The 27291-nt window shown below is 52.9% G+C and overlaps 1 protein-coding gene and 1 long non-coding RNA gene across 14 annotated transcripts in view; one reads left to right on the top strand and one right to left on the bottom strand.

Moving 5' to 3' along the window:
• CCDC13 (coiled-coil domain containing 13) overlaps positions 1-27182 on the top strand; it is a 55050-nt gene extending 27868 nt beyond the window's left edge. Inside the window, exons 8-16 of one of the 2 annotated variants that reach the window (XM_036080260.2) lie at positions 2059-2220; positions 5018-5194; positions 6879-7085; positions 9166-9305; positions 9815-9898; positions 12132-12254; positions 20648-20802; positions 23607-23721; positions 24272-27182. In XM_036080260.2, the coding sequence (XP_035936153.1) occupies positions 2059-2220; positions 5018-5194; positions 6879-7085; positions 9166-9305; positions 9815-9898; positions 12132-12254; positions 20648-20802; positions 23607-23721; positions 24272-24473 (1365 nt within the window). In that variant the 3' untranslated portion in view covers positions 24474-27182. Of the gene's footprint in view, positions 1-2058; positions 2221-5017; positions 5195-6878; positions 7086-9165; positions 9306-9814; positions 9899-12131; positions 12255-18752; positions 19216-20647; positions 20803-23606; positions 23722-24271 lie in introns of those variants that run through there. The other variant, XM_078072889.1, reaches the window with a different exon arrangement.
• LOC118528110 (uncharacterized) lies at positions 55-7686 on the bottom strand. Of its 12 annotated transcripts, none has more exons than XR_004913465.2 (7): positions 7187-7686; positions 5311-5483; positions 4955-5062; positions 2351-2476; positions 2091-2190; positions 1227-1361; positions 55-899 (listed from the first exon to the last, which is right to left on the bottom strand). It is a non-coding gene; the product is annotated as an uncharacterized LOC118528110 (long non-coding RNA). The 12 variants fall into 12 exon arrangements; XR_013448137.1 differs by having other exon boundaries at positions 2050-2190; positions 7187-7685; XR_004913463.2 differs by having other exon boundaries at positions 2053-2190; positions 7187-7684.
• Positions 27183-27291: the final 109 nt, after the last annotated feature.

A 27291-nucleotide genomic window follows, 5' to 3' on the forward strand; every position in this document is an offset into this window, starting at 1 on the left:
ACCCTAAAAAGGCCCTCAGGCCCGGCAGAGCGTACTTGCAGGGCTGTTGTTTGATATTCTCCCCCACCGGCCTGATTTTAATTTGTTATTTGATGAACAAGCATTTATATAACACATACCACGTGCCAGGCACTGGTGCTTAACAAATGCCAAAACCTTTGATTTACTGTACTCTAGGCATATTTTTTCCCCTAGTTCATGTAAATTCGCGTGACTGTTGTACTTGCCGGCTTTTTCCAGTTTTGTCCAGATGCTTGTAGACTTTTGAAAGTTTGAATTACCCAATAAAGATGTAGCCTTGTCCCCCTCTTTATGCTCTAAATATTTTGGAGCATCTCTAGAGGCTAAAAGCTGGGGCTCTGGAGCCAGGCTGCTTGGATTCAAATCTCAGCTCTCGACTCAGCAGCCGTACGACCTTGGGCAAGTTCCTTCACCCCTCTGGGCCTCGGTTTTCTTCTCCCTATACCATGGATAACGATAGGAGCTACCCCACAGGGCTGATGGGAGGACTGAGTGAGTCAATACGCGTCAAATGGCCAACACAGTGCCTGGCGTGGAGCGAACACTGTACAAAGGTTGCTCTGGTTATTTTCCTCTTTCGCCTTCAAACCAAGAAGCACAAGAGTAGGTGTGTAACTTCCCCTACTGGCCAAGCACATGGCCTTCATCCCCAAGGACTTCAAGTGCACAGTTCCTGGGTAGCTTTTATCCTCGGGGCCTCCTGTGGCATCCTTGAAGCCAACACGAAGGAGGGGACGGTGTCCAAAACACTGTGATTAATGACCGATGTGTGGCCTTGGGGTTTAAGAGACCCCAGTTTGAGTCTGGCCTCAGTCACTGGTCTGTAGTTTCGGTGACCTTAGGCAAGTCACTTCGTCCCTCTGCACCTGCCTCCTCACCTGCAAAACGGAGAGTGTTGTGGGTTAAGTGAAATAACATCTGTAAAGCACCCAGCACAGTGCCCGGCCGTAATAAGCACTCGACACATTAGTTGTTATTGTGGTTAAGCTGCGTAAATAAATGATTGAAAGTTTCATACTGTGTTCTCTAATGCTTAAATGGAATTACCACGCAGTGCCACACGAGGGCGCTGATATGTGCTTTCAAAACCATGCGGCTACCCTTTACTGGGGATCCTAGTGAATTTGGCCCCGGCAACTGTGTTCCATCATTTATGTTGTATCAACATGGAAACCAGGGTTAGAAGGACCCTAGGAGTTACTCACTTCAAACCCAGTGCAATAAAGCCATCGTTCTGTGGGCTGACATCTAACTGCCACTGGCCGAGAGCCTATGAGTGCTGGACGGTGTGACGAGGGCTTCACCTGGGCCGTCTTGGGGTTTCTCAAAGTTGCCTAATCCTAAAAAGCACCCATAGGACTTGTTTAAAATGCAGATTCCCAGTCCTTCCCCTGGAGCTCTGACTTGTTGGTCTGGAGTGGGCCCCAAGATTTGTCATTCCAAGAAGCATCTTGGGGGTTCCCAGACTCAGACAAGTTCCGGATACTGAATCCTTATACCATTATGCGGGGGGTACCCTTAGGCCCATTTCACAGATGAGGGACCTGAGATTCAGAGAGGTTAAGTAAGCTGTGCACAGGCACACAGCTGGTGAGGCTTTGAGCTGCTCTCTGAGCTTTTAAACCCCACCCTCCCTCTGCAGCATCTCCTGCAAGCGGCCAGGAACCCATGGTCTCCCAAGAAGCGCACCCAGTCTTGGGTTAGAGAGTTCGTCCTTGTACTGAGCTCCTCCATCCTTTCCCTCCCAGGTTCCTGGAGTCACACCTCTGCTTCTTGGTCTCACATAGCCCCTAAGTGAGGGGGTGATTTTTCTCATTCTCAAGCTAAACCTCCCTCCTGTCCTCCCCTGTTTTGCCCAAGATGCCACCTCAGACTCCTCCCCCACCTCCGTGCCCCTCACATGGGGCTCCTGCCTCCATCTAGAACAGCAGTGGCCTCAGTCTAGTGGGGCTTCCTGTCGCACCTCAGGGCAGCCCCTGAGTGGTTGAGTCTGTGAGGGCAGGCCCACTGCGGAATGACGAGTTTTACCACCCTCAGGTTCGCGAGCTTGAGAAGCAGCTGGGACAGACCCGAAGCCAGTCTGCAGGAACATCCCATGACAAGCCGCCTGTCGGTCCGGACCCAAGGAAGCTGTCGGCCCAGGAGAAAAACCTGCTGAGGATCCGCAGCCTGGAAAGGGAAAAACAGGAGGGCTGGGAGGTAATGCATGTCCAGGGAAGGGGTCAGTTGAGCACAGGGGACCGGGAGATCGTGACCACCTCTGCAGGGCCGTGAGGACGAGCTCTGAGCCACCCCTTAGAGGCAGGAGACCCCTGGGGCTTGGGGTTACCTCAGTGCCTCTTCCTCACGTCCTGTCAGTCCAGCTGGAACTGCCTGACTGGGTCGTCAGCCCATTTCATGAGCTTCGGGTGGCCCCATCCTGGCTGTTCTGGAGATGCTGGACCTGAAATTGTCACTGTAGAAGGAGAGGAGGTGGCCAGGGCCCAGAGGGATGGCCCAGGCACAGGGTTAGGTGGGGCTCAGTGGAGGAGAGCTCCAGGCTGCTGAAAGGTGGGCGCTGTGTCTCACTGGCTGCATCTCACAGATCTGCGCCCAGGGTGGTGGAAGCCAAACTCTACCAGGCTTATGTGACAAACAGAATTGATTGGCCCGTGTAGATGAACGGTCTAGAGGTGGCCTAGTGTCAGGCGCAGATGGACCCAGGGATCTGGGGACTTGGTCTCGGTGCCACTTTTTCCGGAACAGCTTCACCCTCTCCTGTGGGAATTCCTGCTAGTCCCAGCTTCTATCGTCCAGCCCAGCCCCCACAAACAAAGGGCTTCTCTTTCCCAGTAGTTCCAACAAAGTCCCAGAATGAAGTGTCACCCGGCTAGCTTAGGCCATGAGCCCGTCCCTGAGCCAGTCACTGCAGCTGAGGGTCCAGGCTGCTCTGACCAGCCAGGCTTCTCCCCAGGTCTGGGAGATGAGTCAGCCTCTCCGAAGTTGGCGTGAGAGTGGGGAACGTGGCTTTCTCAAAGAAAATAGAGGAAGAAGCAGGACGGGGTGCTGGCAGGCTGAGAAGGCCCACTTCAGTGGCCCTGGCAGTGGGCTTCCTAACAATGAGACCTTACCTTTTCATCAGGAGACTTCCATTTACGAGTGCCAATTCAGGACTAGACCCTGTGCTAGGAACATTGTGACCATCACTGCATTGCACCCCCAGCATCCTAGATCATCAGGGGTGAGGAGGGAACAGAGGGACTGGAGCGGCAGGCCAGGCCAGGTCCTCCTGGACCTTGTATGCCAGCCAGGGCTTTGGGCTTTTATCTAGAAGGAAGTGGAGAACCACCAAAGGGTTTTAAGTCATGGAGGGACGTGGACCCCTGTGCATGTTGGAAAGGTCACATGGTCAGGTGGGGTCGGGGGGGCTAGGTCAGAGGAGGCTTGGGAGGCAGAGGTGATAATCCACTTGAGACATGTCCGGGGACCTGAGCCAAGGCAGTAGGACTATAGCCAAAGGCCAGACACCTGCAACGTTTGAGGGTCGACTTTACAGGGCTCAGTGACGGGATGGAAGGGAGATAAGCGGAAGGACTGTGAAGGACTTCCAGTGAGTGTAGCAGTGGGGAGGGGACACGGGGAGGGGACTCAAGGGAGATGGGGAGCTGAGATTTGAAACTGTTGGGTTTGCAGTGCCCCTGTCTCAGACTTACACATTCACACCGAACAGAACATGTTGCAGTCATTGAACCGATTGTAAGCCACATTGCAGTGGAAGGAGGCTGTCCCCTGTGTGTTCTTCCTCTGCTGGACGCCTGCAGAGCTTAGAGTATGTAGCCAGCAGAGCTACAGGCAAACAATGGCTGCCTACGGCAAAGATCGGTGGTCTTCTGGATTCGTATCTACTATTTTTCATTCTATAATTCACTTCCACAGGGATCTAAAAACACTTTTCCAATGATAACTAACCCTCAAGACCAAAGCAGATTATGTCACCCGTTGCCCAAAACCCTCCTCAGGGTCTCAATCTTGGCTCCTGATGGTTTACCTAATCTGGACTCTGCCCCCTCTGACCTTGCCCCTGACCTGTCCCCTCTGTCACTGTGCTCTAGCCACACATGTTCTACCCCAGGACCTTTGCTCATCCCCTCACCTCCTTTAGTCTCTTCTCAGATGTCACCTTTCAGAGAGGCCTTCCCTGACCATGCCATTGTCCCTCCCACCCCATTCCCTTGCCCAGTTTTCAATACGCAGAGCAACAGGTAAACAGTGGTAACAGGTAAACCATTGAACATCTGTCTCCCCAGCTAGGATGTTAGCTCCTTGGGGACAAACACTCTGTTTTGTTCTCTGCTCTATCCCCAGCACCTATAACAGTTTTAAGCACACAGTAGGCCCTCAGGAAATAGTTGAGAAGGAAGGGAGGGAGGGAGGGAAGGAGGGAGGGAGGGAGGGAGGGAGGGAGGGAGGAGGGAGACTCCGAAGGCATGCCCAGCACTTGAGTTGCCGATTAGTAGCTGACCTGAGTGTGGCGCAGTCTGGGCTGACGTGCTGGACATGCATGGAGGAAGGGAGGTGACGCGGCAGGGTGGCACCTCCTTCTCATTCTGGCTCCTGGTGGGGTGAGCCACTTCTGTTTGAACCCTAGACCTAGTGCTGCTCATGAGAGCACGGCTTTGCTCTTTCCCCAGCTCAGGCCGGGATTGAGAGGTGAGGACAGCCATGCTCTCTGGAGGACACACCCACAGTTAGCAAGTGTGGCTCCTCTCGTCTCTGACCCTGGCAGAGCAAGGGCAGCTGCCTGGATGCCTGTGTTCTTGGGCTGATGGAGGAGTGCTATCATCTGTCTGTCATGTGCAAGGGCAGGGCCCCACCTGACACCCCTGAGAGGCGGGGGCTGGGAGCTGCCTTGCTCTCCGGCCTTCAGAAGTCCCCTCCTGTCACTGGGCCTCACCTGTGAGTGGGAGCCCGGGACCCATTCAGCTCCACTGCCCAAGACTGTATTTCCTGATTACAGAAACTCATGGGTGAGCGGGATGCCCTCCAGAAAGAGCTTGAAGAACTGAAAAAGAAGTTGGAGGGCGTGAAGTCCCGGAATAAGGTGCTGTCAAGCGAAGTGAAGACCCTCAGGAGTCAGATGGGGACCCTGGTGGAGAAAGGCCGGCATGACGATGAGCTCATCGACGCCCTCATGGTAGGGCCCAGCCGCTCAGGCCTGGCGAGAGCCAGGGCCCGGTCCCTCCAACACGGGCCCCCCACCCTGCCCGGAAGCCCATGACCCAGCCCCAGCCAGAGTGAGCCCTCACTTACCCCAGAGGCCACCAGCATCATCCAGAAGCTCATGGCCTCACCCGGGCGTCAGCTGCAAAGCCACGCCCCAGGGCCAGGAGCAGCTCGGAGGCTGCCCGAGCACGCATACACGTCGTGTTGTGGGGTGTTGCTGCTGGCTGTGACGTGTTAGAGCCTGCCACCAGCCGCTGGGCCTGTGGACCCCAGAGGAGGAGGAAGTGGGTGCAGGGAAGGAGAGGGGAGTGCACCCTGGGTCATTTTTCCTTGATGGAAAAACTGAGGGGCCGGTACAAATTCTTGTCCATGTGACAGCATACAGCCCCTCCTGGGCACTTGGGGTGCATGTGGTTCATAATGGTTAGTCGCCAAGACAACCCCTAGGGTCATCTGTTCGAATCCCATTTCACACATGGGGAAACTAAGAGTCCAGTTAGTTAGCTAAGTCGTCCAAGACCGTACAACTGAGTTCAAACCAGGTTGCTCTGACCGTAAGGCCTGCCTTGATTATCAAGGCCACACTGCTTTCCTGAACCTAGCCTGGCCTTTTCTCTCTAGGACGTGCAGTGCCCCAGGGTTTTGAATCCCAAATTGTGCCCCAGGCCCCTGGGGTGGCCCTGCCTGGCTTGGCTGGGGGGCACGGGGTGGTAAGCGGAACACAGAAGACCCACCTCTGCTCACACCTCCCTGGGTGACCCTAGGCCTTTGGCACCCCCTCGCTGAGCCTCAGCTCCCAGTTTTTATTTTTTTTAACTATTTTTTAAAGATTTTATTTATTTATTTGACAGAGAGAGAGAGAGATAACGAGAGCAGGAACACAAGCAGGGGGAGTGGGAGTGGGAGAAGCAGGCTTCCCGCTGAGCAGGGAGCCCGATGCGGGGCTTGATCCCAGGACCCTGGGATCATGATCTGAGCCAAAGGCAGACGTTTAACCAACTGAGCCACCCAGGCGTTCCAGCTCCCAGTTTTTAAATAAGGTGTGGAGCTGCATGTCCTCGGTGGTCGCAGATGGCATGATGAAAGCTGCAGACAAGCCCCAGCCCAGCCATCCACCAGCACTGTGCCCTTGGGCTCTCTGGGCCTCAGTTCCCTCTGCATTCCCAATCACTGACCTGTCCTTCCTGTTGGCCCTCGGTGAAGCCTCCAGCCCACTAGTCTCCTGGGGGCATCTGCAGGGGAGGGGGCCTCAGTCAGGTGCTGAGGGAATCCCTGGCAGGGGGTCCAGGGACTGCCTTCAAGGCTATCTCCCAGCAGAGGGATAGGGTTTCTTTTTCCCCGAATATCTCCCCCACTCCACTGGCAGAGGGCCCACCATCTGAGCTGCTGTCTGTATCCCAAGAGCCCCCTCAATGTCCTTCTTGGCCCAATCTCAGAGAAGGAAGTTGAGGACAGGAAAATGGCATGGTCCCCACTGCCTGGTGAGCCCCACAAGGAAAGTTATCCTCCTGCTTCTCAAAGAAACAGGTAGGGTCCCACTGTTAGTTTCCTGCAGCAGCAAGGAGTGCGTGAGGGAGGCGGTCTTCCCTGTCCTGCCTTGCCCAGGGGTCATGGCTAAACTTGTCTGTCGTCTGCCCTCCTGCTTGGCCCCACAGGACCAGCTGAAGCAGCTCCAGGAGATTCTGGGCAGCCTGAGTCTGCAGGAGGAGAAGACCCGGGCGTCGCAGCGCCATCTGGACCAGCAGGTCAACAGTGAGGCTCAGCAGAGCATCAGCCTCATCACCCAGCTGCGGGCCATGGTGGCTGAGCGGGAGGCCAAGGTACAACAGCTGGAGTTGGAGATTGGCCAACTGAGTGTGCAGGTGAGTAGGGCGCTGGCCTGGCCTGGCATCCATTTCCAAGCCCTGGCAAGTCCATCTACCATCCAGACAAAGCTCAGCAACTTCCACTGCTTTCCACCTACCTTCACTCAGGCCACACCACGTCCTCCCTGGCTCCATTCTGCTCCCCTGCTTCCATCTGGCTTCCCACGAATTCTCACATACCTTTCCTCTCTTTCCTGATTATCTCCCGTCTCTGCACAAAACCTGTCTGTGGCTCCCGGTCACCCTTGGCCTCACTCAATCCTCAAGGGTCCAGGCTCCTTCCAGCTCTGCCTCACTGTCCCCAGCCGTGGCCCTCATCCTAACGATCCAAGATGGCGGCTACAGTGCCAGGCTCCACGTTCACATTCCAGGCAGTGGGATGGCCCAAAGGAAGCTGCTCTCCAGCCAGCTTGCAGGGCCCCACGTGACGAGCTCTTGCTGCCACCCCGCCTGTATCTCCTCTTCACCCCTCCCTTTCCCCCACACTCTGGCCACATGGCCACCATTAAGCTCCTCACAGCCCTGCTTTCTCCCCACTGCAGCTGTGCACATGCCTGAAGCACGTGCCTTCCCTTTCCTCCCCCCCCACCACTGCCTGGCCAGGGGCCCCAGCTGTGTTCCTTGCCCCTCCTGGGCACTCTCCTAACTCCCTGTGCATCCCCAAGACAAACTTTTGTCACCCTGGGTGATCATTCTCCTGCCCCCCCCAAAGTCCTCCTCTCCTCTTGAGGCGGCGCGTACCTTGGTGCCTCACGCCCTGGCACAGGACTGAGAGGCCAGTATAGATGCTCATAAATGCTCACCTAATGAGGGAGCCCCTGAAGAGCTGGACCTTGACAGATGCCTTACCAGCACAGCCCAGGCTGCCGGGAGTCAGGCCCCGTGGGCTCTCTGTGGCTCCTTCCTGTGGTGCGGGTACTCAGAGGGGAGGGGACTTGGGACTGGGACTCTGTCCCAGTGACAGAGAAGCCTCATAGCCAGGGTGACTGGTATCGCCTAAGGCATGTCACAGAGCAGCCCTGCCCTTTATTCCCAGGGATCCGTGGTCCCATCAGAAGCATGGGAGCCCAGGAGCCCCTCAGCTCCAGCCTCAGGCTGGTGTTGGCTGGGGTTGGTGGTATGTCTCCGAGCCATCCATCCCCTGGGACCCCAGTGGCTGTGGTGGAAAATGCTGAAGTCCCCGAGGCTGAGGGGGAGCCCAGGGTTATGACAAAGGCCTGGGGACAGGGTGTGTGTGGCTGTGAGTGGGGACATTGCCTTGCAGTCCTTGCCCTGCTTGCCATTGGGAAGTGAAATCTGAAGGAGCACACGGGAACATTCCAGTATTTTCACCTCACCACTGTCCTGGCTCCAGGCACACAAAAGGGAAGCGCTTCTTACCTCGGAGATCATCAGCCGACTGGGGGCCAAGCATTACCCAGCAGACAGTTGAGGCATGCATCTCAGGATGGGGGACATGCCAGGTTGTCTGGGGCTCACACCAACTGTCCACCCCTGGTGGCCTGACCCCCTGGTGGGGGTCCTCCGGGGCTCCTTCTTCAATCCGGCCTCTCCAGCTATCCAGAAGAAGGAGGTGGGAGGAGGGAAGGGGGCCTGGTAAGCCCAGCCTCCCCGCTAGACCGCTGGCCCTTGCTGAGGCCCTGGCAACCTCTATGGCTCCGGGTGTCTACTAAGTCCACGTGTCTCCAGCTGACAAAGGCAGCTGGCCTCAAGTCACACCTGGCATTCACCCTGCGTGGGGGGGGCTGCCCCGAGAGGTGGGTGCACTCAAAGACATCAGTCTCTGATCTGGCCCGAATCAAAGGCCATGCACTTCCCTTCGGGACCTGAATGTAGAACAGCTTCCTGGCCCAGTCACCACCTCGTGCCATGTAGCTCCCTTTCTGAAGAGAGGCATTATTAGATGTCATTATCATGCAAGGAGTGCCTTCACCAAGCAGGCCTCGCTTTTCACTCCTGAAAAGAAGCCTCTTTCATGTCCCCTAAAAGCCCCGAACTCCAGCCAAGGCCCCCTCCTGCCTTCTCCAGGCCTCTGAGCCAAAGTGCTGAGAATCGAACCCACGTCTGTTCCCTGCAGTATCTTCAGAATAAAGAAGTGGGCAAGGGGTCCGGTGGGACTGAGGTCAACCCCGCCTACACCAAGCTCCTGGAGGACCCTGGCCAGCCCAAGCCCCCAGCCTCAGCAGGTGATCACGTTGGCAGGCTTGGATCTTCTCGGTAAGAAAAAAAAGGGGATAGAGTGGTTGGAAAGTGAATATTAATTATTCAGAAGAAAGGCTGCCTCTGCTCAGAAGCCACGGGTGCAATTTTAAGATGACTGTGGCGTTGTCCTTCCAAAATGTGGGCCTCTCGTATTCCATTAGCCCTGCATCTGCATGGAGGAGCCAGTTAGGCCCAGATATTATTTCTGCAAGACATCTGGTTGCAGCTTCCTGTAATATCCTCTCTGAGCTGGCCTTGAAACGCACCTGTTTCTAGGATTCTCAAACAGCCCTGTCTTGGATTGCTCGAGGCTCTTATGTCTCCTGGTTCTGTCTCGTTTTGAGCCAGCAAGAGTTCTAGAAAGAAGGGCAGAAAATCTGCAGGACTGCCTGGCCAGGTTTGCTATGAGGGCCAGCACTGGCCACCTCCTCGGGCTCCCCAGATCCCTGCTGGCCCCTGCTCTCCTCCCAGGCCTGGCCCAGCCTGCCTTCCTGTGGTGATGTGCCCCTTCTGCCTTCACACAGCTCCGTGACCAGCCTGGGCCACACGCTGGTGGAATCTGCTCTCACGTGGCCTTCTCTGCCCAGTCCTCATGGGGCCTCACCCAGGTATGAACCCAGGACCTCAGGGCCCTCACAGTCCTTCCCACCCTGAATGCTCAGCCAGTACTGCCATCCCATTAAAAGGAGAGGAAACCGAGGCCAGGCCAAATCCAGGGACTCTTCCAAGTTTGCATAAGGACATAGAGGATCAGGGAGGCCCAGTGCCTTATCCAAGTTAATAGAGGAAGTGGCTACTGAACCAGAGTCTTGGCCTCTGGCTTGCAGTCTAATGTCCCTTCCTGCTACCACAGAGTTAACACAAGGAACCTTCCAGGGCCTGCAGCCCAGCTCCTTTCCTTGTCTTCTCTTCCCCACTGAGAATCAGTCTCTAGGGGGAGAATTTCATGTCATATGGGTTCCCACTTTAAGTCACTGATATCCCCTCAGCTCTCTGGCCCCCTCTTTGTTGTTAGAATCAAGCCTAGGGCTTAAATGGGCCTTTTGTTCTTCCTGCCAGCTCACAGACAAATGGTGGCTTTGTCCTGTCTCTGAGCCCTGTCCTGAGCCCTGCCCACTGTCCACTGGAGCCATGCTCCTGCTGTCAGCCCCCAACCCCACCCCTCAGGCAGGTCAGCTCAGGTTCCAGGCCAGGCCTCTGAGTGGCCCGAGTCCGTGTTTGACTTGCTGTATGGCTCCAGGCATTGATCCTCTCTGGGATGCTGCTTCCCGAGGAGGGCCTAAGACACTTCTGGCCTGACATTTGGCAGCACAGGGACCATGGGCCAAGGCCAGCCCTGCAGCTGCCTCACCCATCAGCCTGGTGTCACAAGGGCATTTGGGGGAGAGTGGGCTGCTCCGAGCCACAAGGGAGCACGCCACGCACGCTTCCAAAAGTGGGAGGCCTCCTGGCGCCCCAGGGAGAATGGACAGGCTCTGTCTCTCTGAGGTTTGTGTCACAGTAGTGGGAGCAGGAAGAGGGCCACGATGGTCCTCAAGATCCCTTCCAGGCCCGTGGGTCTGTGACCTGTGCACTCCACAGGGAAGCAGGACCAGATGTGCTCCTCAGCTGTCCAGACTGCTGGTTCCCAAGCTTCTGTCCCGCACACTACACAAGTACTTACTGAAGCCAACCACCCGTGGGCCCTGCCCCCACAGAGCATACCGGCCTCTTCCCTCAGTGATAGCACCGGCGGGAGCCACCCCAGAGAGGGGCTCTGTGGGGCTGGCGGGGTGTCTGGGAGGGGAGAGCCCCTTTCTTCTGCGGCTCCCCCTCTTCTCCCTCCCCCCACCCAATGAGCAAATCGTGGAGGTGAGTTGACCAGAGCTTTGCCAGAGCACGCAGGCTCTGATTCAGCAGGTCTGGATGCGCAGCCACTGACTCAGAGACTATACTTTGAGCAGCAAGGCCTTAAAGTGTATTTAGGTGTCAGAACAGAGAGGGGTCTGCAGTCCTCGCACCCATCTCAGCCAACCCCCTCCATGTTCAGAGGGAGGACCCAGGCCCAGACCCCAGACCAAGCTAGCCTCTGGTCTCACATGCCCCAGCCCAGCTCTCCGTGTGTCCTCTGATGCTAGGAAAGCAAACCCAGGGCCCCCAGGGTCTCAGGGGGAAAGGTGGGGGCAAAGCAGAGAGCAGCTTGGGACTCACACATGGGCTCTGGGGGGTTTGGTTGGGGGGCAGAGTTCCCCTTCTGTCTGGGCTCCAGCCAGCAGCTAAGGGGCTAGTAGGCAGGCCCAGGGATAAGGAGGAAAGCGGAGACTGGCTAGATCAGCACTGAAGAAAACTGACCAAGTCACAAAGCCAAGTGTCCAGGAAGGTGGGCTGGGCGTGGGGCCAAGCCAGGAGATGAAGGAGGCTGGGGTAGGCTGACAGGGAGACAGAGGCTGGGCCCACCTAAAAATGGGCAAGGTGGCCAGGCCCTTGGCCCCACAGGTACCCGGGGCACCCTAGGCCCTCAAGGGCCAAATTCCAGAGCAGCCAGCCCAATTCCAGGCCCCTACAGGGACTGGATGGACAGAGGTACTGACGCAGCTCTAGCCTGGGTGGGGTCTGGCTGTGCAGCCAGCTGAGTGAGGTCTAGAGACTTCAGCAGGCACAGGAATGGTGGGCTGAGAAGAAGACAGAGGAGGAGGACCAGCAGGGCTAGGAAGGACTGGGTTGGCTTCCTGCTCTGAGGCTGCCTCTGAGGCACCCTGAATGTTCTCCTAATCCTTCCCACCATCACAAGTAAGTGTATGTCTCCTGATAACCCCTCAAATGACCTCTGACCCCTGACCTCTGCCCCACCCTGGTCCGCAGGTTCTCAGACTCCCCCGAACAGAAAGGCTGGCAGGCACAGGTGGCAGAGTTCAAGGCCCTCTGGCAGGCCGCTGAAGTGGAGCGTGACCGGCTTACCGAGTTTGTCACTGTCCTGCAGAAACGGTAACACATGGCACCCAGGGACATGCTCTCATGGGCCTGTGTGGGCTGGGGATATGAGAGCCTGGCTCAAGGGCATCGTTCTTGGGCAGGGACCCGGTCTCGTCCATGACTGGGTCCGCCTTCCTGGAGAGTTCGGCTTCCACGGTGTCGGTCTAGGGTATTTCCAGTCACCACTCAGGTGCTCACCTAGGTGTCCCAGAGCCTTGGGGCCCTATTGTCACACTTGTGGTTTGCCCTGTCCTACATATATTCAATGGGACTGTTGCATCCATGCGGACATGAGGTGGGAGTCTCAGGGAGAGGCTCTCTGGAGTAGTTAAAGCAGTCAGATCAGTCCACAAATAATTAAAATCTCTGATGAACACGGCACCTTCCTCAGGGCACTGGGGGAGTTGGTGGGAAGACAAAGGCTAGAAGGACATCAGAATTACAAAGGGCAAGAGAGTTGCTCAGAGATGGCAGCTGAGACTTCTTTGGGGAGGGGGAGGGAAGCATGTGGCCCAAGGCAGTGGACCAGGAGGCATAGTTTTCTCCAAGGGGCTGTTGACAGACTTCCATTCAGATAAATCAGTGCTCCTCGCTCAAGTGGCCCTTTTGGCAAGAATTGCAGGTACTCAGGCCAACGCATGGCCCAACCATGTGACCTCCACACTGAAAAATATAAAGGACACCACTGAGTTCCTGCCCTACCGGGGCATGCAGCCAGGGCTCTTTGGGGACAGGCAGTAGAAACCGATTCTGGCTAAGTTAAGGGAAAAGCAGATTTTGGGAGGTGCTGGCCGACTTCAAGGGGCGGGGCAGGAGAGGAGCCCAAGGAAGTCTGGGAATCTTGGGGGCTGGACGCGGTAGCAGGAACCCTTGGCGGTCTCTCCTGGGGCGCTGGCCCAATGGCTTCCGCTTCCTGTGCCAGCACGTTCTGGGAGAGAAGGTCTAGCTGACCTGGGTTGCTCACAGGTCCATCCCTGGACATAGGCCAGGCACCTTGACTGGAAGTACCTGCAGGGGCTCATAGAATGGAGGAGGGGCAGCTTGCCAAAGGGAAAAACAGAGTACCGTTACCAAAGAAGGAGTGAGGGGTGCTGGGAAGTGGTCAGTTCCTAAGCAGTGAGAAGTGACCAGCTTTCAGTGTTTTTTCCCTTTTCATGTAATCCATGAAGAGGATATGAATTTCAGACATACTCAGAGATAAGAGAAAAGTAACATTAATTCTTCTTCTGCAACTAAAATGTAGTGGATAGTACAAGCCTCTAGTCTACCAAATGGAAGAAACGTACTCCCATTTCCCTCGAGTGGCCCTGAGTTTTGGGGGTTTCATGAACCAAGGTGACTCCGTTATGCATTGCTGTGTAACAGACCATTCCACGCTTCATGGCTTCAAACACGATGGTTTATTCTTTCTCGAGGTTCCGTGGGTTACCTCGGGGATTCAATTCCACAGAACGCCTGCATCACTCACATGGCCCAGTTCCTCTGGAAGCTCAGCAGAGCTGCCTGGGTTCTCCTTTACTGGCCTCTCTCTGCACGTGCTATTTCCTCTTCCAGGGCCTCCCCATGCAGAGCTGGAATTCGTGTGAGGCAAGCAAGGCACTCACTATGAGTCACGTGTGTGTGCTTTTCTCTTAGCTTGACCTTTTTGGGTTCACTCTGCTGTTCTGTGTCATTTTAGGGTGCGGGGGAGCTAGCTCTCGGAGGCTGTCCCAGGCCCATTAGCTAAGACACACAGCCTTTTCTGCTCTGGGGCATTGCTGTCCCACAGTGCTCACACAAGGAAAGCATTTGGATGCCCCCAAACCTGTTGGGATTTCTCACCCCAAAGTAGAGACCTGCCCTTCTCAGAGATCCCCAGTATCTACTCCCTTCTTTTTCTGGGGGGTCTGTTCCAGTCTCGCATCAGGGAGGCAGAGCTTCCCCCTCTCATACTCTGCCCTACCCCTTCCAGCGGCCTCAGGGCCCTGCAAGTCCCCAGTCCTGTGTCCTTATCCCAGTGAGACCACTGTGCTCTGCGTGGGGTCCCCTCACCCCCTCACCTGGTGCAGTCAGACTAAAAACAACAGTAGAGCTCGTCCTTGTTTCCCTTCTCTCAAGGCCTGTGTCCAAGGATCTGTGCCTCTCATCCTGTTATCCAGTGTCTGAGAACATTGCTGTTTCTTATGTCTTATATTTTATCCACTTTTCTAGTTGTTTACAATAGGAGGGGCTAGTTCACTTAGTCTTCCATGACAGAGGTCACTAAACATGTCTCTTTTTGAAAAGCATATAATTGGCTTTATTTTTATTTTTTATTTTTTTTAAAGATTTCATTTATTTATTTGAGAGAGAGAGAGAACTCATGCATGAGAGAAGGGGGAGGGGCAGAGGGGGAAGGAGAGAGAGAATCCCAAGCAGACTCCCCCTGAGCTTGGAGCCCGACCTGGGCTGGATGCAGGGCTCGATCCCACAACCCTGAGGTCATGACCTGAGCTGAAACCAAGTCAGACACTTAACTGACCAAGCCTTAACCGACCGAGCCACCCAGGCACCCCTTGGCTTTGTTTTGAAATTCAATCTGAGACTTGGTGTTTGAGGAGGAGAGTTTAATCCATTTTTTGTAATATTTGGAAATATTTTGATCATCTCAATTAATATTTTCTATTTGCCATGATTTTTCTGCTCCTTTTTCTCTGTTGGCTAGGTCAGGTTTTATCTTTTCTATTGGCTAGGTCAGGTTTTATCTCCCTCTCTTACATGCAAGCTTGGAAGTTATACATTCTATCTCTATCCTTTTAGTGGTTACCTGTAACTTTTAACATAGAATTCAGCAAGTCTAAAATCTGTAGATTTCTGGGCGCCTGGGTGGCTCAGTTGGTTAAGCGACTGCCTTCGGCTCAGGTCATGATCCTGGAGTCCCAGGATCGAGTCCCACATCGGGCTCCCTGCTCAGCAGGGGGTCTGCTTCTCCCTCTGCCCTCTTCCCTTTCGTGCTCTCTGTCTCTCATTCTTTCTCTCTCAAATAAATAAATAAAATCTTTAAAAAAAAAAAAAAATCTGTAGATTTCTTTATTATCCCTTTGATAATAAAAATCTCATGACCCCGAGATCAAGAGTCACATGCTTCTCCAGCCAGGTGCCCCAATATGTTTACAATGTTTAACTCTGATTCCCCTACTTGTGTCTTTCATGTTACTGGTTTCTAATATTTCTCTAATATTGCATTCTTCTTTCTAAACCCTCTGAAATTAACCCTCCAAATTCATCTTTTAAAAAATTAGTCAGTGTTCATTTACTTTGGCCAACATACTTAAAAATGTCTTCCCTCACTCTTGCTTCTTGCATTTCAATCTCCCTTCTGGGTTCAGCTTCCTTCTTAGTGAAGTGCGTCCTTTAGTTCAGCGAGACCATGTGGATGGTGTTTACTCTGGAATCTTTATTTTGCCTTTCTCTTGAAGGAGAATTTCATTTGGTGTAGAATTCTAGATGGTCGGGTACTTTCTCTAAGCACCGGGACGCTATGATAGCTCATTGTCTTTGAGCATCCATTGTCGCCAAAAAGAAACCTGCTATCAGTTTGGTTGTTGTTCCTTCATAGTTATGTCCTTTCTCTCTAGATGTTTTTTCAGATATTCCTTTTGTGTTTGGTATTTTGAAGTCTCACTGTGATGGGTCTAGGTACTTTATTTCATTGTATTTCTCCTACTTAGTAATTGATGTGCTTTTTCATTCCGAGGACTTCAATTTATATATTGCCAAGGACATCTCTCCATATGTTGCCTCTCCCCATTGTTTCTGTTCTTTCCATCTGAAATGCCTAGTCAGTCCCTGTTAGACCTTCTTCTTCTTTCCTCCGCAGCTCTCAAACCTTCGTGATATTTTGGGCTGATAACTGCGTGGTTTCTTCAAATCTTCAAATCTGCTCCCTAAATCTCTTCAGTTGCACTTCATCTGCCACGAAACCTATTTTAATAACTGTATTTTTTTCATTTCTAGCAGTTCTTTTTTGTGTAAAAAGGAAGTGTTCTTCATGAAGACTTCTTGCTTTTCTCCTTGTAATAATTTTAAACTTACTTCATCCCTTTAGAGTTGCTCTATCATCTTCATTAATTAGGATCCTAAGTAATGTCTGTTGACTCCCCCTCACGGTGAATAATTTCTCTATGTGGTTTGTACTTTTGTGTTATTTCTGTGAGCTTGTCTTCAGTGTTGTTGGTTTTTTGTCTTTTTTCTGTGGGAGTTCTCAGGTTATGAAAGTGTTCCTATGGAATGGTTCTGCTTTTGTCTCTGTGGAGCTTTGGGGGTTTCAGTGGTCTCTCATTGGTACTTTATGCTAATTTATTGGGTTAGGGTTTCCTGAGCACATGAGTGCTGGGCTTGTGTTTCAATTTTCTCATGATCGGTGCTTCCCCCCTCCCACACTTAAGGCCTTGGTTGACTACAGGTTTCCTTACCACTTCCCTGGCTTACGGATGTCTCAGTCTTTTATTGCAAACAGGGCACTCTTGAGGCTTCCAGAATCATGCAGAGAGCTTCCTTGCAGCTTGCTGCTTAATAGGAGTCCAGGTTTACAGCTTCTGCCCTCACATTGGCATCGAAACTCCTGCTCTATGCGATTGAAGGTTTTATTAGTTTTTCTATTACAAACGTATACTTACTTATTGTAAAAAGCCTCCTTTTCCAACCTGCAGTTCCCCATTCCTCATAGAAAGGAACTGTCAGAACTTCTAAAATGTTTTCCTTGCACATCCAAAAATGCATCTGCAAATATATGTGTATACGTGCATATACATATGTGCACATATATGCACCTACATTTTTATTACAAGATGGACTCACGCTAAACACATCTTTACATTTTTATGAGAGTATATCACTGTAAGTTTCTAAATGTGGAATCACTGGATCAAAGAATGTGTACATTTAAATGTTCACAAATAATGGTAAACTGCCCTTTTAACATGAATCCATTTGCATTCCCATTAATAATGTGAACTACCTACCATTTCCCCATGCCCTCACCTCCACAAAGTTTTATCAATGCATAACATGTTTGCCAAACTAATAAAGGAACACTATTATCTCAGTTGTTTTTATCTACTTTGCTATAACCAAAAGTGGGGATGAGTATATTTTTCACATGTTTATAGCCTTTTACATGTTCTTTTCTGTTAAATATCTATTCAAAGTGTTGCACATTTTTTAGGGAGTCATTTATATTTTTTTCTTTACATCCATAAAGAGCTCTTTATGAATTATGTATAGAGTATTATATATGTAGTATAATATCATGTCTGTTTGTCTTTCATAAAGGTCTTGTATCATTTATATTAAATTAATACCTGGGTAGGGGGACCTCCTTATCTGAGTATTCTTTATCAGTATCCCCACACTTAGAGTCCTTACAAAAGCAAAATTTTTACATGAAAATATTCACTAATGACTTGCCTTACTTAATATTATTCACTTTACACTGCCATTGGGTCAGTTTGGTCAGACTCTTGAAATATAATAAAAATCAATTACAAAGTGAAAAGGCAAAGTCAAAAAAAAATCTGGTCTGTCAGGAAGTTGAGGCACATGGTCTGAGAGAGCTGTTAGAGTCACCCCCAAAACCATGACAAACAAACATTGAGCCGAATTAGCCCAGTCGATGATCGAAGAAGAAAAAAATCTGTGAGAATGAAGACTGGTCAAAAGAGAATAATCAGAATCCCGATGGGAAGTCTTGAGTAGAAAGTGAAGCTGTGGAGGCCTGCGGAGGAGCAGCTCCAGACCAGGCCACACTCCAGGTGAAGGAGTGAGAAGGAGTTGGCTCTGGTGTGTGTTTCGAGGAAAAGCCATAGGGCCTGCTGGTAAATTGGAAGCTGAAAGCAGCAGGGAAGAGAGAGAAGGCAAGAATGCCGCCTGGGTATTTAGACCAGGCATCTACACGGGTGGTGGTGACATTTATCAAGATGAGGAAGGCACATTTGGGAGGAGAAACCAAAAGTTTGGTTGTTCCTAAATTTTGTCGGAATTCATAAAGTGCTTTAGCATTGATACGGTGTTTGCCGTTAGTTTCTTATATCCCCTAGCACAAACAGAATACACACCTCAACAAAATGCAAACATTGCTGAAATACACGACAGAAAAATGAAAGCCCCTCACCCCAGCTGACTACTCAGTAGCTGCTGCACATCCCTGTTGTCAGCTCATTGGCTGAGTTTCATTAGCACTGGTATCTATTTGTTTTTAAATTTTTAATCTGTTATAAAATTTTTAATTAGGTCATATATTATGCATAATCTTCTGCTATTTAGTTCACTCAATAATATATCTCAGACATCCTCTTTAGGTCAGTACAAATTCTTTTTATGGTTAAGGAGTGTTTTTATTGTGTTAATCCACTATGATGTGTTTGTCCTTTATTTACATAAATGGCATCATGTTGTATGCATTCTTGTGACATTTGTTTTTCTTCTCCAATCCCGTGATTTGGAGATCTGTGTTTATACATGTAGCCCTACCTCATTCTTTCTCATCGCCAGAGCAGTGCTGCCCAGCAGAACTTTCTGTGATGAAGGAGGTGTTCTAGAGCTCTGCTGTCCAATGCAGTGGCCATTAGCGACATGTGGCTTGGATCACTTGAAATGTGGCTGGTGTGACTGAAGAACTGATTTTTAATTTTATTTCATTTTCATTAATTTCAACTGAAATAGCTACCTGTGGACATGAGGCCGGCAGCCACTGTGTTGAACCCTGTCATGTTCTATCACATTCCATGGTATTATATTTACCACTTACTCTCTATTTCTTCTATTGATGGACCTGTAGATTTTTTTTTTTTTTTGCTTTTGCAAATAAAGTTTCAAGGAACATGCTTGAACAAGTCATGTTAGTAGCTGTACAACTGTGTTAGTATACAGCTTTGTGTTAGTAATTGTATGCTGTTCAAAATTGTCACCATTCTGCTCCGTCTTGACTGCACCGAAGTGGAAGACACTTCCTCCAACACTATAAATTTCCAGACCTCCACTCTGATTTGCCTGTGTGTATGCAACCCTTTGCTTAGGTTAAATTTCGGGGAGTCCTGGCCTTCTAGCTGAGCCTTTTGTATCACAGAAGTCTGGAAGGCCATACTTCCCCAGCTCTAGTGAGATTAAACAAATCCTTCCTGTGAAATGGCCGAATGGCAATGTCTTCAAGTCCCATGAGTTCATGATGGGCATATAGAAAATAATAATAAGTAATAACAATAAATAATAATAAACAGAAAGCAATCACTAAATCCGAGAAAAGCAAAAAAAATAAATAAATAAGAAAGAAAATTTGATCATTACCACGCTCCATGTCTGGATAATTGTTCTAATGTAACTCCCTGTGGTAGACAGGATTTTGTCCCCCATGCCCTTCGCTCCCTGCTGTTGTGCCTGTGAATACTTTATGATATATGGCAAAAGGGGCTTTGCAGATGTAATTATAGTTATGGGCCCTAAAATAGGAAGATTATCCTGGATTACCAGGTGGGCCCAATTTAATCACTTGAGCTCTTAAAAGCAGAGAAATTTCTCCAGCTGGGGTCAGCCAGAGAAATGCTTTGGAGGAAGTCAGATAGATTCAAAGCATGCTAAGGGTGTCTGGTTGGCCTTGAAGATGGAGCGGGCCAAGTGGCCTCTAAAAGATGAAAATCACCCAGCCAGAGGCCAGCGGGATACAGGGACCTCAGTCCTTCCATTGGGACTGAATTCTTTCAATAACCTGAGTGAGCCTGGAAGTGGATTCTCTCCCAGAACCTCCAGGTAAGAGCCCAGGTCAGCCAACACCTTGATTTTGGCTTTTGGAACCTGGAACAGACAAACCAACAGAGCCTGCTGGGCTTCTGACTTCCAGAACTGTGAGATAATAAATATATGTTGTTTTAAGCTGCTAAGTTTGTGCTAATTTGTTACAGCAGCAATAGAAAACTAATACACCCCCTACTATTAATTCAGCTGAAAAATGGTATGTAACTACATTAGGAGGTGGAGGGGTGATTCTGTTTGGTAAGGGAAGAGGGTTAAACTAAAGCTACATTCTCGTGTTGCATGACAGGAAGTCGAAAGATTATATTTAAGCCTTAAAAAATAGCAGTATGGACATCTGTAGAAATACGGCAGTAAATATTCAAAGAAACAGCTAAAAGTGTTCTAAATGATTGCTTCTGGAGAGCCGGAAATGGGATTGGGGAGGCGTGTGAGTGGCTGGCAAACTTTCCATTTTAAGCCTTGGAGAGAACTATATGACTTTCAAACACATGTTCCTATGTCCCCGCAGTAAAAACAAAGAACAAGTCACACCACCACCAGTGTAGGATGCGCCTGCCTCTCTGAGAGCCAGAGCCGCTGGGGTGGGGGCTGCCCCTGCCTGCCCTGGGGTATGGCAGCCCCTCCTGTCTAATCATCAGGGTGGAGGAGAGCAACAGCAAGCTTCTGGAATCAGAGAAGAAGCTGCAGGAGGAGCGGCAACGCAGCGTGGTGCTGGAGCAGCATCTGGAGAAGATGCGCCTGGAGCCTGGGAGGACGTCAGTCAGTCAGAGAGCAGCCCCCAGGAGCCAGACAGGTAGGGCCGGACCAGGGGCCCCAGTGGCAGGGGGTGGCCTTGCCGCTACTGGAGGGGCCTGTCAGCAGCACCACTTCAGTCCCTTCGAGAAGAATGTGGGAAGCAGAGGCCTCCATCAGGGTGGAGCTCTGCCTGCCCATGCTGCTGGGGGGTCCTCTTTCCTGGGCCTCCTAGTCAGAACCAGCAGCCCCAAAGGGCTTGCACGTGGCCCTGACCCAGACACCTGCAAACCCGTATATGAGGCGGCAGTGCCTCAGGTACCACCCCCTCCCCAACCCTTAACCCTCTGTCCCGAGCTGACTTTGTTTAGAGTTGGTCCTGGGGCAAAGTTGGCCTGCTGAGGAGGCCAGGATGGCAGTGGTGACCAGGAGAAGAATCCCTCTCTGCTTCCGGCAGCAGTTGAGCAGGGATGAAGTGGCTTCTCTGTAGTCTTGGGGACCGGGCTTCTCTGTCTTGTGTTCCACCGTGCTCAACATGCGGCCGCCACGGTCTAAGATGGCTGCTTTAGCTTCCCCACCAGCAGCAGCAAGGGTAGGAGGGGAGGCGACAACCTGCTCCTCACCTTTTAAGGGCATGATCCTAAGGTTGCTCTGTCACTTCTGCCTTCATCTCCTGAGCAGATCCTAGTCACATGACCACGCCTAGCTGCAGACGGAGATCTTGTTGTCCTAAACGAAAAGATCTATTCTCTAACACAGTGATTCTTTTTTTAAAAAAGATTTTATTTATTTATTTGAGTGAGAGAGAGCACAAGAGCAGGGTGAGGGACAGAGGGAGAGGGAGAAGCAGACTCCCCGCTGAGCCAGGAGCCCGATATGGGGCTCAATGTGGGACTCGATCCTGGGACTCCGGGATCATGACCTGAGCTGAAGGCAGATGCTTAACCGAATGAGCCACCCAGGCGTCCCCTAACACAGAGATTCTTCAGGTGTGGTCCCTGGACCAGCAGCATCAGCATCTTGTGTGGCTGGGGCCAGCTGGGGGCATGGGATGCCAGAGCCAGAAGCGAAGGAAGGAAGAATCTTCAGTATGGAGGGGCTAGGACCTGCCTCCCTCTGACGTCCCCATCCCAACCCCCTACAGGCTCTGGAGGGGAGGTGTTCCCCCTACTGCCCTGCCTCTCAACATCCCAGTATATCCCCCACCCCCTCCCCTAGTGAGGACACTCAGACCTTTGTCCGCAGCCCAGATGAGATCAGAACATTTCAGGAGGATGTGCCAGGAATGAGGCACAAAGCAGGAGTTGTGCCCTTTTCTCTTCTCCCACCAGCAGGGCCCAGACCTCAAGGCCCCTTCCAGTTGCTGCTGAGAATCCAGGCTGAGGAAGGTCCCTATAACTTAGCCCTGCTGGGCCCTCAAGAATAGGTCCCCTAGGAATGTGGTGTCTCTAGGCCTTGGGCTTATGACCTGAGTAACCCAACCAGGGGGTGCTCGGCCACGGCAGGAAAAACCATTTTGGTTCCGCCTAGACAGCAAAGAGCAGCGGCCTGAGAAAAAGTGTGTCCATGTGGCCTTTGCCACCTGCTGGCCTATGACGTGGGCAGAGCACCACTGCTTCAGGGAGTGGAGCACCCCCATCTGTAGAAGGAGGAGACCTGAGTCTGGAATTTGGTCCCTCCACGGCAGTTCCACTCCAGTGGGGAAGATGGGTAATTACCAAAAAACCAGTAAAAGACATGCTAAGTCAGATGGAGGCAGGTGCTGGGGCTCGCTGCCGAGGAGGGGATAGGAGGTGCTGAGAGAGCAGCTGGTTTCCAGGAGGCCAGGGAAGAGCCCCCTGAGGAGTTGACATCTGCACAGGGACAGTGGGAGGGGCAGGGAGTGAGGCATACCGATACTTGAGGGAGGAGCAAGTGCAAAGGCACTGCGGTGAGAGCTTGGTGGGAGGCTTGAAGGAACAGCAAGGAATAGCAAGGGAGGCTGGCACATGGTGAGGGGAGGGGAGTATGAGGCAAGGTCAGAGAAGTGACAGAATACTGAGGAGGTGGTCCGATCACACAGAGCCTTGAGGTAAAAATGTGAATTCACCCAGGCCTCAGAGAGCTCTAGAGGCAAGAACTATTATCCTCATTTTACAGATGAGAAAACCAGCTCAGAGAGGTTGATGGTTTACCTGAGGCCACACAGCAGGGGGTGAAAGCCAAGTCTACTGATGCCAGGTGATTTTTCCCTGGGCCACACCATTCCCGAGAACCACGCCACCTCTGAGGGCCTTTTCAGCACAGGTTTTCTGACGCTGGATTGCGCCCAAATTCCCACCAGTTGCCTTTGATTTCTTTTTCTGAGTATTCTGTGGCCTCTGGCCCTGGCCCCCCTGGACTCCCTGTACGTATGTAGGGAGCTGCTGGTCAGGGTAGGCTTTGGAGGCAAGGGGGACTCAGTGGTATGAGGGCATCAGAGGCGGTTCTGATCTAGACTCATTGTGAATTGCGAAGATGGAGACAGTAACGAGAGGAACCACCTTGGTACAAAGCAAGCACAATCAGGGCTGTAGCAGAGACTAAAGCGTGAGTCCAGGGGAATGCAGAGCCGGCATCCGGGAGGGAGGCAGCCCTTGTCCTGCATCTTAAAAAAAAAAAATTTTTTTTGATTGAAGTATAGTTGACACACAGTGTTAGTTTCCGGGGTACAGCATAGTGGTTTGACAACTTGGTATGCTATGCCTTGTCTCCCATCTTGAAGGAAGTATAATGTTTCAGCAAGCGGAAAAGCAGGAACTAGGCAGTGGGGTGGAGAGGGGAGAAGGAGAGCACTGACACGGGGCCACGGCCTCATCACAGAAAGTGGCTGCTACTGCCCCACAGGTCTGCCCACTTCCAGCACCAGGCACAACCCGAACAGGAGTGAAAGGAAGGACCCATCCTTCACCCAGCTCTCCAATGTGCCCATGGAATCACAGATGGAGGAGCTGACCACCAGGTGCTCTCCTGCCCCATCTTCCGGAGGGTGGCATTGTCTGCGCGGAGGTACTCTGATGGGCAGAAGCATCTTGTCCCTCCCAGTTTGACTTCTGTTTGCCCAGAGGGCTGCCTGCTGGGTCCTGGGGTCTAGGCCTGCAATTCAGCAGCTTGGCGCCAGAGGGCAGAGAGACCCAGCCGCATCTCCGATGGCCTCCGAGTTCTGAGAGTTGGACTAAGCCTGGGTTCCTGAAGCCACTTCTCTCACTCAGTTAAACTTTCAGGGTCAAAGGCAGTGATGTTCAAGGAAGGATGGAGGGACCCCTACAGATTAGTACTTATCCTTGAGGCAGCCAACATTTGGGGGTGCTACTGGGTGCCAGGCCCAGGGCTGTGGGTGGGCCCAGAGAGGAATCCCACATGGTATTCCCCCAGGGTCCGTGGGAGGAGGGGATGGGTCAGAGAGAACCCCGAGCCTCAAGAGCAGCCTCGCTGGCAGCCCCGTTCCCAGCACCCCTGTACACACGCATACTCGCGTGGGCCGCACTGAGCCCTTTCTTCCTGTGGCCCAGGCTGGCCATCCAGGTGGAGGAAAACGAGATGCTGAAGGCTGCCCTGGGCAGTGCCCTGCGTGGAAAGGAGGAGGATTTCCGAATGTACCACGAGACCCTGGGCCAGGTGAAAGGGGTCTTTCTGCAGGCCCTGCGGCAGCAGAAGGCGGACACTACTAGGATGGTGGCCCGGTGTCAGCCTGGTGGGACGGGGCAGCCTTAGGCCCGGTGAGGACTGCTCCTGCTCCCAGAAGCCAACCTGGGCAACCAGCTCAGCCCCTTCTCCCGGAAGAGGTTCCCCAAGGGTGAGCAGAGCCAACACCTCAGACCAGGAGGGCAAAGGAGAAGCCTTGGCGGAGCCCTGGAGGCAACCCCGGACAGGCCGGGCAATGGCAGGGGAGGAGGCCCGGCGACCTGCTCAGCACCAGCGAGAGCTCTGGGACGATAAGCCGGCTGTGGACAGACAGATGCAGCCCCTGGGTCAGGTGCTCTCGCCCCACTTGGCCTCGGGCCTAGCTGGGAGGCCCTGCAGGCCCACAGGCCTCCATTGGCCCAGGATGAGCCTCCTGCAGCCCCACCCACCTGCCTCACCAGGGCATTACCCCCACCTTCCCCCAGCTCCCCCCTCCACGGCTCCCTCTGTGGCCACCCCCCAACCTTCGCAGACTTGGGGGCACATGCTCCCAGCCACTTTGTCAAGCCCTCTCTTCAGGGCTTTTCCTTAGCCGCAGACCCTCGGACTTGTAATAATATTGATTATTTTCACGATCGCCACAGGTCCCAGTGAGTGAGCATCTACCATGGAAACCTGACCCCGCCTAGTCCTCTAGTAACCCAGGGATTTGGCACCCTCTTTTGCAGATGAAGAAACTGAGGCTTATGGAAAGAAGCTGGGCTAACATTTAACCCTGGGCCGCCTGACTACAAAAGCAGGGTCCTCTCAGTTGAGCGATTCGCCAGGGTGTGGGTGCCCACCCCCAACCAGCTGCTCCGGGAGTCCCCTCCATTTGCTTCCACAAGGCTGCAGCTAGTGGGTGCCTGTTTGGGGTGGGGGGCTGGCAGGAGCTTTGGGCAGGAGGGTCTGAGGCAGTGAGTCCGGGCCAAGGCGTGGTGCTCCTCCTTCACGGCCGCAGAGGGGTGAGCCCCCCATGTCCCTCTGTAACTGTCACAGCGTCACCCCCGCCTCCCCGCACTCACAGCTCTGGGAAAGGGGGGCCCTAAGGAAAGTCACCCACAGCCACACATACCGACCAAACCCCCCCCAGGCCCCCACAAAGCCGCAGGTGCACAGAAATACCTAGACTCGGGAGCACGCAGCTGTACGGGGCATACACGCACCCCCAGACAGGGCTGGCTGTGCACTCACAGGCCCTCCGCACGGGCACGTGCTCACACTCCCACCCACGCAGACCGGTCACTAGCAGAGTGACTCGCAGGTGCGGGCGCGCGTGCCGTGCGGAGACCTTCCGGAGGGAAGCCACCTGGGGCTCCTGGGACCTGTCTGCTTGGGCCCTGCCTCAGGGGTGGGGGCTGTGGAGGTACTCTGCGCTGGCCCCCCGCAACCAGGACACCCCTGACCCTGCCTGGAGTGACACAGGTCTAGAGGTCCCTTGGCGAGGTGTAGTGAAGGCCATCGGGACGAAGCAGCGATGCTGAGAGGGTCCTAAGGGTCCCGGGAAGGGAAGAGTTTTTCTCTGATTCCTTGTGAAAGGAGCTGGCCAGAGGGACTGAGAGGCCCCGTGCCGGGAGGGGACAGCGTTGACGGTGAGAAGTGGGCCCCACGCAGAGTCGTGGCACCAGACCGAGTAGTCCGTACCTTCCCCTGTAGGCGTGGGGGAGCCCCACAGGGGATCTGAGTGTGGGCGGGGACAGGCTCCAGCCCTCATGGAGTCCCTGGGAGGGATAAGTAGGCAGAGGACCAGCTATCCTTCCTCAGGGATGGGCAGAGAGGCAGGGATCTCCTCAGGGAAGTGCAGGGTGGCATAACCCACACCCTAACCACTCGAGGGTGGTTTGGCTGCCTTCCTGGCTCAGGGCTGTGTCTGAGAGAGGAAAGGGCCTCAAGTCACAAGGTCTGAATAGGTGGGGGTGCCAGGGGCACATCTCTTTCCCCATTCATCAGCTGTGTGGCCTTGGGCAAGTTGCTTAACCTCCCTGAGCCTCCATGTCCTCATCTGTAACATGGGGACAAGAATAGAAACCTCCTTCAGGGGCGGCTGTTATATGTGTCAGAGAATAGCTCAAAGACATTTAGCTCATTATTAGGTTGCCTTTTACTTCTGTACAAGGGGCATGTATCAATAGATTGGTTTCATTCCACAAAGATAAAACAGGATTTACACGAGAGAGAGTGGGCAGTCAGGCATAGTAAATCTTGTTTGCTCATTTGGGGGTCAGCTGATTAACTGGCATCTTGCAGAGGTCAACTGGGCACTCAATCCTTGCTTAGGCCAACTGTGGGCATAAAGACAACTGTCTCAACTTACAGATTCTACGGGCAGCCTTGAGAGCTTTGCTGTGGAGCTGCGTGCCAGGGGTCCCTGTCACGTCTGCGGGCACCTGCCATCAGCACCCCAGCTTAGTGAGACCAAGGCTGCTCCATCCCCCATCAGCATCCCTCTGCGGGAGTCATTGTGTGAAAAAATATCAAGTGCTAGAGCAGCGCTGGCCCACAGGAAGCACTCAATAAGTGTTAGCCCTCAGCATTAGCCCTGCTAGCTCAGCGAGCACCTTGTGGAGCAGCCCCCCGGCCCCAGGCACGACGGGGTCGGGTGCGCTCTAGGAAGGCCCCTGCCAGCTGGGCAGACAGACTTACAGGCCACCATCCGCTCAGCCGGCCAGCCCTCGGGCAGGGAATGTCACCGGCATTCCAGCCTCTTTGGGCCTGTGAGGGGCCCGGAGGTGAATCTGACTTGCTCTTTTCAGGGGGCTCCTGGTCAGGTCAGAGAGGCCTGGGCAGTAGGGCCATGATGGAGCAGGAGGGTATGGGGTACAGAGACAGAATGCAGCCCCTCCGAGCCTCTCAGCTTCTGTGCTGAGGC

This window comes from Halichoerus grypus, chromosome 1 (genome assembly GCF_964656455.1).
Source record: "Halichoerus grypus chromosome 1, mHalGry1.hap1.1, whole genome shotgun sequence".
Lineage (NCBI taxonomy): Eukaryota > Metazoa > Chordata > Mammalia > Carnivora > Phocidae > Halichoerus > Halichoerus grypus.